At 42.2% G+C, this 10,198-nt stretch overlaps 1 protein-coding gene across 1 annotated transcript in view; it reads right to left on the bottom strand.

The window, feature by feature from the left end:
* ADARB2 (adenosine deaminase RNA specific B2 (inactive)) overlaps positions 1–6,000 on the bottom strand; it is a 299,955-nt gene extending 293,955 nt beyond the window's left edge. The window contains exon 1 of the mRNA XM_015618946.3: positions 5,776–6,000. Within this exon, the coding sequence (XP_015474432.1) occupies positions 5,776–5,875 (100 nt within the window). The 5' untranslated portion in view covers positions 5,876–6,000. The remainder of the gene's footprint in view (positions 1–5,775) is intronic.
* Positions 6,001–10,198: the final 4,198 nt, after the last annotated feature.

Raw genomic sequence — 10,198 nt, forward strand, 5'->3', positions numbered from 1 at the left:
AGCTAGAACAGCCAGAACAAAATAGAATATACTCAGTGAAAATACACCTTTCATTCATTAATGTCACGGTAATATCTTCGATATTAGCCGTCCTGCTCTTCATGCACTCTGCCCTGCTCCGTGCTTCCCTTGTTATCACGCTTTGCTTAGCAGAGATTTTCATTAAACCAGCCATGGCAATGTCCAGTCCTTAGTCCAGAGTGTGCATTTTTAATTTGGGGTCCAAAAATACATCCTCATATTTCAAATCTGCTGTAAGAAGCAAGAAATTTGAAACTGACTGAACGACAGTAACTCCATCCAGTTAATGCCTTCTGTTAAAGCATTAAATTTGGCTATTTTATGACTCAGGGAGGGTTGCCTATTAGTATGGGTTGACAAGCTGCTTCCGCCAGTTAACAAAGCAGTCTTTTTAATACGTTATATATCACAATGTGCTGTTAAAACTCCTCCGGGTTGGCTGCTTCGTTTCAAATCCCTACATCGGGGAACAAAGGTCAGCCACAGCAGAAAGGTAAGCGCTTCATTTTACTATTGGAACTTACATAATTTACAGGCAAAACAAGCTGTTTTACACAGCAGATGTCAAGTTCATCACAGATGCCTTGAGAATGATCTATCTACTGATGCATATCAACCTTTTTTGTCTGGATAACTAATCACTTACACGGAAAAAACGGTAAACTGCCTGAAAGGTTGTAGAGATAGTTAGCTGTAAACACAGGGATCAATTCAGGTTCATTACTACTCGCAAAACCTACACAATATTGGCTAGCAGTAATTCAAAAGTAGTACAATTAACAGAGATCAGACAGATATCCTCATGTTTGCTTTTTGAGACTTGCTAACCTATAAGGCATTAAAGGAACCTAAGAATACAGTTTGCACAGACCTTCGGTAACTTTGGTATTTCACAAGGTAATTTCTTCTGACCTTTAATTTTTTAGTGCAGCGTTTTCCATTTATAGGGTATCACTTCAGAAAGGGCTGCCTTTATGTATTTTAAAAAACTCCATTAATACCACTTAAACTGGAACTTGTAAGCACAGCTCTCATCTTAGGGGAGAATTTTCCTACACAAGTCACCAAGGAGAAACTACAAAATTTTAAGCAATTGGATTCTTTGCCACTAGCTTTATATGTCTGTGTACTGCCACTGAGGAAAGCAAAACATCTGACAATATATGCGTTCAGAAACGTAAAAATTACAATATATGTTATTGCTCATGTAAGACGTGGTCAATATTCATGCCAGTGCTTTTTCTACTTACATAATTAATACTTTGAGATACAGTTAAAGTATTTTGTTCTCTTTGAAAGTAAAATACACCATTCTGTATTCCTCACAATTACATGCTGTTCTCTTTGAAAGTAAAATACACCATTCTATTGTCCTCACAATTACATGCTGTTGCTAGGAAGTTACAACTCTGCTATAACCTAATCATCTGCTATTTAGATATGGACTCATGAATCCCATATTTTTATTCTAAATTTAAGTTCAGTCATCGTAGCTAATGTCCTTGATGCTATCTCAAATTGCTGTCATTACACGGATCACTAGAAATTGGAGGTAAGAGTAAAAAAGAAAAGAAAAAAGAAAGCTACCAAATTAGATGATGGATAAAGGTTTAATCAATTTAATTTTACCACCAAATCCATTCCTTTCCTCTCAAGCTGTCAGGGCACGAGATAAGCGGAACACATCGAAAAGCACAACACAGTCCTTTTGTGGGGAAGGAGTTGTGTCCCTGAACCTTGCCGAGATGAAACACGCTCATTTATTACTTTGGCATTGCAGGATGATGAAGAACCAAGCTGGTTTCCTCCCTTCATCTTCAACACAATCTTTCTATTTCATTAATTTTTCATGGAATTTCATTTCACAATCATTTTGCCTCTCTCTGCCACTTGCTGCCCTTATTTAGTTTATTCTGTCAACAATTATTTCATGTCCTATTGTAGCAGCAGCGACTCTTGGCCATGGCTTTCTACCACATCAGGGATACCTGATGCCCTCCTGCTTTTAAGTAATGAGCTTCACTCTGCAGCCCTATAAACCACGTTGCAATTAAGGTGGCTTATTTGTTGTCTTACACTGCAAAATAACTCAGAAGGGTTATCTATCCAGTCTCCTATTTTATACTTACCTTCTGTGTGTTGATTCCTAACAAGTTGCTGGAGGCTGCTGAAGTGTGGCCCTTTTAGTATTATCAGTAAATGGCAACTCTGCTTTTGTTTGGTCTACTTGTAATGACTTATCTGGGAAAACAAGCCTTCTTTTCAAAATCTATACCACAGGCTATGAAATGGGCACAAGCTGTGCTGAGGCCGCTGTGCAGAGTTCTGCCAGTACTCTGCCATATTCCAGAGCCCTGAGAAAACACAAGAACCCACAAACACAGTAACCACCTATAAACCCCTAAAATGGATTTCTCTAAATCAATAGGCATAGTTTCCTCTCCTCTGGTCATTTTATACACACCGATTAAAAAAAAAACAGCAACTCAAAACTGAGCAAACAGAGAGGGAAATATAAAATATCTGTTACTGCTGCCACATGAAATTAGTATGCAGATAATCTGTCAAGCATCCATATTTATTTTCATTAGATCTTAAAAAACTTAAGATATTTACTTCCCACTGTGAGTTAACATACTGTTCTAAATGGCAATGAAAATATTTCTACCTATACTAATTTAACAAATAGGTCTAAATATCCACATTTTAACTTTTTAACACACATTCTGCATAGAGTGTAAAACTGAATAAAATGACTGTAAATCTATGTTTGCAATATGATATTCATTGCATAAACATTTATTGTTAGGGCAGGATCTTCTTACTGAAAGGGCTGCTGGATTTCGTAAGTATGAAAATAAAATGCATGCAAATTAATTACTGGACAATGATATTGTACACTGGAATAATTTTCAGTGTCCTACACTTTTCAGTGCTTGATTTGTATATATGGAAATTCTCTCTGACTCTAACTGCATGCATTTTTCGTCTTTGGGGTTTTTTTCAGGCCAAGTGCAGAAGGAAATTCAGCTATTCAGAGAATGCTGTTTGCTTTCCTTGCTTGAACTTGCCTTCTGCCCCCAGGAAACTCCTAAAACAGAGCATCCAGGTATAAAAGAAATGGACTGAAGTGCTATAACCACAGACAGGATTTATAATTCACACTAACCAGAGCAAAATGATGACTAAAAGAATGAAAAGTAGAACAGAAGGGATAAGCGAAGCTACCAATAGAGAGCAATAATTGTTTCTACTGCTGCACATTCCTAGATATTCTATTAGGCAATGTCTCAACCTGTTTTAAGCACAGTTCATATGTAACACGTAATAAAATATAGTAAGTTGTATAAAAATTTGTTGACTCCATTTCCTTAATGAGAGGGGATGACAGATAAATTAGTTTCATTACTTTGTCTAAAACTCAATTTAAATTTAAGACTGTAGTGAATTTCTTTGCCCACCTGTGTTCATAGGTATCCCTGGGTATAGATGTGTAAACATATGTTTCTAGTTACATACTTTAAAGCAGCTAAAAGGCATTCTTGCTATAAACGACAAGATATGTGCTGGAGAATAGTTAAAAGCAAGTGTATTTGGTCTAACTCTCTGCAAAAATTTTCTCACAATCTATTAAACAGATCAAACCTGCAAAATAGTGGAATCCACAATAATTCTCATTAAAAAACAGTAATTCAATAGCCTAATAAACATTTTCTTGACTAGTTTCCTCAACAGTCTGTTTGCTAAGCAACACTTCCTTATGACATATAAAAATAAAAAAAAATAAAGATGGTCACTAAATAAAATAACATAATAGTAAAATCCAACAGGTTTTATACAGGGCATGCCTTCAGTTACAGTTTTGGCCAGCACGATTTTATAGGAATGTGTATTTTTATATGTATACTGTGATTACAGAGAAAGGAAAAACAAAATCATAGGAACACAAGCCTGTAGTTAGTATACTAGCCAAATACATTTTTTGAGAAGTGGTTACAAATAGCACATTTGAAAGAATAAAAAACAAACACTTCAGGTGCACATTCTTATTGATGTTGGTCAGTTAAGCACTTTCTAGAATGCCATCCACCTCCAACTGTGCATTCTGCAAATAGTTGTCAGCTCCCAAGTTATTGTTGAACAAGTTTTTGTATTAGTTTTTTTTTAAGACATTCAACTTCCACCTTGTTTTGGCAAAACAAAGCTAAAAAGGATGCATCAGAAAAATTTTATTCTAAGACCCTAACTTTTGTCCGCTCTTAAAAACAAAATTAAACCAAGTACCTTTCCTCCATTGCATAGATTAATGCTTTACTCTCGTCTCCTGGCCAAGTACAGGTTGCTAAAGCTAGGCTAAGTTTACAATTCTGTAGAAAAGTAGTTTTTCTAGAACAAATCAGCATTAAAAAAGTCTGCAGAGCACAACTTGATTACAGCGAAATTTTAAGGGAACTGAGTATGCAAGCGTTCCTGAGAGTTTTAAAATTTATTCTGTAATGCCAAGTAAAAGGCAGCCTTTCTCACCAGCTGTTATAACTTGCTAAAATACCTGAGTAACAAGTTGAGGTTGCACACCTACTCAAAGTCCTGATATATCTGCATCTCTGTTGTTTCTACTTGTGTGCAGGTCACTATTTGTTACTATGATTTTGAACATAGAGAGTTAACAGATGAAAGTAAAAATAGTGATAATCAAATGACACAGGCTTGCATTTGGCCCGCTTTCACCACCTACTATACAAAAGCTCCTTTGACACCTTTCTGAAAAGTTATCAAATACCGCACTTAAGGACTTGAACACAATCAATAATTAAGAGACACTTAGCTAATGGCACCTATAAATTAGGTTTTCTAGAATCTGAAAGAGCATATCCAGAGCATCAGCTTGAGTGCTAGCTGACTAAAAGTTGTGTGAGTACCACAGAGATCATAATTACGTGTTAGATTATATTTACTGCTTGGATAAACACTCGGACTTCACATCTCTGCAGTTGAATGCCTTGCAGCTGGGCATCTCTGGCACTCTGCTCCTCGTATCAGTTTATTTTACTTTAAAGTGCTCAGCCGGTTAACTTCGTCTTTTTCAGGCAAAACATCAAAAATCAAGCGGTACTGTGTCATCCCCTCTACAGGAGAAACCAAGACAGCCTTTCGAAGAGCTGTTATCTAGGGCAGATTCCCTGTTCGCAATGACACCCTGTAGCTTCACTTTTCCTGCTTACGGCAATTAGCGCCTTCCTAAGCAGGGCTCGCTTACGGACGGGGAGCAGCACCGAAACAGAAAAACTTGATGGACCTCGTCTAGAAAAGGAGAGAAGCGGTAGTTTGGAGGGCGCGACAGCCCCGGGGGGCTCCGAGCCGCGCTCCGCCCGGGCAGCGGCACCTCCTGGCCCGGGCACGGGCGGGCCCCGGGCCGCGGCGTGAGGCGGAGGGCACCGCGGCCGGCCGGGCCGCCGCACCGGACGGGGCCTGCCGAGGCTCCCCCGCCGCACCCCCGTGGGCTCAGCCTCGGCTCGGTACAAGGCGGGCAGGGCAGCGAGCTGTGCCCGGCCGCGGGGACAGCGGCGGCCGTTCCCGTCCCCGGCTGGCCCCGAGCGAGGCACCGCCCGGCCCGCCCCGGCCGTCGGGGCAGCGCGGGGCTGGCGCCGGCGAGCGCCGGGCGCTGACAATAGAGCTGAGAGCAGCCGATGCTGTGCAGGTAGCGGGCGGACAGAGCGGGAAAAGAAAACAACAAGAAAATCACATCTCTCTTACCTTTCCTCTTTGATCTCCTCCTCCTCCTTCTCTTGGACTTGCATCTCAGCTGCCCGCTCGGCCCTCCCGACGCCCTGCCGCTGCCCAGGACGGATGTCATGCCGGTACCTCAGCGAGCAGCACCGCGCCGACGTGTTCTCCTCCCGCGGAGTTTCTCCTCGTTCTGGAGGCGGCTTTTATAGGGCGGTGGGTCGGGCCGGCGGGGCTGTGCCGGGGCTGTGCCCGGGCTCCGCTCGGCGCTGCCGCCCCGAAGGGTCGCGCCTCCGCCCCGACGTGCCGGGCCCGGCCGGGGCGATGCCCGGGGGCGCCGCCGCGGCTCTGCCGGCCCCGCGCCCACTTTTTGCACCTCTGCGAGTTGCTGGGCACCGGCCGCTTTGAAGCCGATGGTGCGGGGGTGGGGGGTGGGGGGGGCGAGGGGGGCGGATTTGCTGCTGCAAAGTCTCCCGCAGCCCAATCGCTCCCGCCGCCCGGCGCTGACATCAGCTCCGCCAGCCCTCGCCCCCAAACTCCGCTCCCCCGGGGCTGCCGCCTGTGCCCGGCTCCCGGGAGAAAGCGACGGAGAATGGCCCCGAAGGGAATAAAAACATCCTGCCGCCTTTTCTTGGAGAAGCCGGAGGGGCAGCTCGCAAGAAGGGAGGCTTCAGGGAGGATTCAAGCTTTTTTTTTTTTTTTTTTTTTTTTTGTCTGCTTTAGACCATGTGGACACTGAACACTCCGCTTCCACAGAAATGCCTCTGCTGTCCTCTCCAGCCACGCAGTTATTAACTAGTTGACTAATTGGGATGCTTATTACTCCCAGTGAAAGAATATGAGTTACTGTTAAAGGATCCCTGTGTCAACAAACCTTATGCAAGAGGATAAGTGTAGCGATTCCCCTTGAATCTCCAGTTATTTTTAAGGTACGTGCTCTGTTACATTCACGATCAAGGGCAAAAGCTCTGTGAAAGAGGAGTGTGTTGTCGCTCAGACTCACACATTAACACTCTGCAGTGCCTCATTTAGGCAACTGTGCAATTAAAGTGTCGGGAGCAGAGGGGCTTTTACAGAGAGGAGAGATGACAACAGCAATCCTCTGAAAAGCTTGACTACAAAGCATTACATGTTCGTTACAAAAAGCAAGGGTACACAACAGACAAGATACTGCTTTAAGTTACGAGAGACCTACTGCTTCTATGCTCTATTGTCCTTACGTATTATCTCATTTAAAAACACGTATCTGGAAACCTAGGCAGTGACTGGAAAATGGAAGAATATCAAGAAAATTATGTTAAATAATGAATGTCATCATTAGTGCCTACTGCATTTGCAGTTGGCTGAAGGAGCACAGCAAACCCTTGTTTATCAGAACTCCTTCAAATCTAAAACTTCCTCTTGTTGGAATGTAGGTTACCTGGCTCCTGCTGCTAACCATTTCCACTGCAACCCTCCCAGCTATTAGAAACCCTCTGTGTTTGGCTGGTACGTAGGCCTCTGTAATTTTTGGATGAGGCAGAGCTACACTTTAAAGATTTTCAAATTAAATAAACAAAACCACTTCCATAAAAGTCTCTAACATCTCTCCTTTAAACCGGGATATGGATAACTCAGGTGTGCCAAGATGATGTCACCTCTTTGACCCTCTGTGCTCCAGGAAGCAGGTTGCATATGGTAAGAAGGCCCTATGTACCCTCACTTTCAGCTATGTGGAACAGCACAAAGCTCAGGAGGAAATTGCCCTCCCATCTCAACAGCTAAAGCAGGAGAGCCTGAGAATCCAGACCTGCATCGCTTGAATGTCAGATGTAGTTCAGGAAGCTCTGCATGGAAGTAGGTTCTTACTGGCCCAATTTTTACAGGTTACTGGCAGAGTTTTTTTACAATATACACATCACCCAACCTGCTACATAGCTTAAGTAAACATCTCTTTAAAGTGCTTCTGTCTATTTCAGGGATAAAAACTTGTCTGCGGGAAAACAGAGAGGCAATCAGTATTTTTTATTTTCGTCTTCAGCCTTTAACCTTTCTCCCCTTTTGCTTCTGATTTCTGTTGTTCTGACCAGAGCTGACTCTCATCTATTAATGTGGCAAGAACTTGTAGCTGTATGTGAAGTAGTAACTGCTGCAGCAAAACACAACTTCATGTTCAACTGTACATCAAAGTTCTGACCAGTCTGGATTTTAAATCACTTAGTTTAGGAGCCAGATTTAGAAAAGTGTCTTCTGTATTTCAGTACCAATCTATGTTCTCTCCATTATGGATCTAAAAGAGAAGCCAGATACAATTAAAAAGAAAATGAGCATCCTGGGACATTCATTCATTTTTAGGAGTGGCTTCAAGCTCTGTTCATTAAATTTTCTGAAGGCTTTATTTCTGATAATATTTTGTTAACATACTCTCAAAATGACTGGACTCTAACATGTTAAGAAGACTAGCATTGCCAGTCTCTGGAGGTCATGCTACCAAGCCACCACGAAAAGCCACCAATTCTCAGAAATTATTATTCAGTGCTAACGAATAATAATTTCGTTATATAATAAAAATAATAATTCAGATTCATGAACTGCTTTTCATTTCTAGGCACAGTTCTAAGAAAGTATCAGCAAGGCAACATTAGCAATGATGGATCTATACTGGTGGTGTAGCTCCCTCCTAGGCAGGTTTCAGGACTGGAGAAGGCATGAAGACAGCTGAAGTCATGCTGGTGAAAGGTTTCCCCTTGGCCTCACACCTTCTTGGTGTGAGGCCAAGGTGTATAATTTTTTTATACTATCTAGCTACAAGGTCAATAAAATTCCTTAAATGTGCTGTGCTTATTCCTCTTGTTCCCATAATGGAAGGAGTTGGCTTCTTCACCCAGTCAAGTGCCCTGTTTCAACAACCTTTTTTAACTTGACTGCAAGATTACCAGTCCTACTCAACCACGTGCAGTTTCTCTGCTCAGAAAAACATGTTTTCAAGCACTTTGTTAAAGTGACATAAACTCAAACTAGGAAATACAAAACCAGTATCAATGAGGTGGGAAAAGGCTAAATTATAGAATAACACCATCTCTCTCAGTTATGTGCTTATGTCTACTGATAGCCGATACTCTTGACAGTTTTATCATCCCACAGAAGTTACGGCTGTTCTTCAGTGCCCTGCTAATGGTTGTTAGTGGTGTTCCATGCTCCTCTTTGTTGAGTAAAGCATCTTAGGATTTTTTCATCTCCATGGGCCAACAACCTGTGAATGTTATGATTATTACCTTCAAACTGAAGTAACCTAGACTGTTCCTTGTTATCTTCAAACTGAAGTAAATCAGACTGTTTTAAAGGCACAACTTCACACACTTTGACTTAGAGCCTGCAAAGAAATGCACATCATACCAATGCACAGTCAGCTATTGAGGCCTAGGTGAGTCAGCCAGGTAGGAGAGTTTAAGGAGTAAGTCCTGATGTGAATGCCTCTTCCCTGTGCTGTCTGGGGGTTGTGACTCCTCTCATGAACCCATCACAACTATTGGTCCCAGCCAGTACATCAAAAACCTCTGTCCTGTTCTTGTGAGATAGACAGGTCTCTCTCAGTGCTTGAGGTACCCAAGCAAGAAGTCCAAGCTTTGCAGGATTTGTGACAATTCACTTCACTCAAGTTCTCTGAAAAAAGGAGAGCTGAAGGGCAGTCCAAATAGTTATTAACTGGAAGACTGATAGTGACTGTGAGAGATTGACGGGGAAAGAGTGTGTGAAACTGGATGCCACATTGCACACCTTAATTATGCATTGCCATTTGAATTTCTGTGCCTAAGCAATATAGTGTAGAGTTAGTAATCAACAGAAAAGGAAAAAAATTAAAATGGATGAAGGGAAAAAGCAATCCACCCTTATTTCAGCTAAGGACTTCAGATGAGCAACTTTGAGAAAGTAACAAAAATCTGAATATTAGGTCCATGTGTATTATGGGTGGCCAATACCTTTTCTGTACAAACATATTTAGATAAAGTAGAATAAATATCAATATTTTTGTTATCCCTCTGTTTTTTAAAATTTGGAGTAGCGTGATTTTCAGTGACATGATAATAGAAAAATTGCAAGTGAAACAATTTAAATGCTGTGTTGAGCATACAGAAACACAAATGTGTAAAATGATGTTGAGCATCTAAGGTGTCTCAGGGAATGCCCCGCACAAGTGTTGCAGCGCTTGCAGGGGGTGCTCATCTCAGAGCAAAAGGGTCCTGCTGAACAGCACAGCAAGTGGGAGAGGCAAGCTCCAGGCTCTGCACTTCCCAGAATGTGCACAAACCCTTGAAGAAGAGGCCACCTGGCTGCCTTATTCCACAGTTTGCAGCTGCACTGTCCCTTTCCTAAGGAGATCTGGATACTGCAAGCAGCAGGACATGGTAGAGATTTTTGCAATTTACTGCTTTGGAGCAGACACGCCCTGTAGGCTCCTGAGAGGGGACAGGGA

The sequence above is a fragment of the Parus major genome, chromosome 2 (assembly GCF_001522545.3).
Source record: "Parus major isolate Abel chromosome 2, Parus_major1.1, whole genome shotgun sequence".
Classification (NCBI taxonomy): domain Eukaryota; kingdom Metazoa; phylum Chordata; class Aves; order Passeriformes; family Paridae; genus Parus; species Parus major.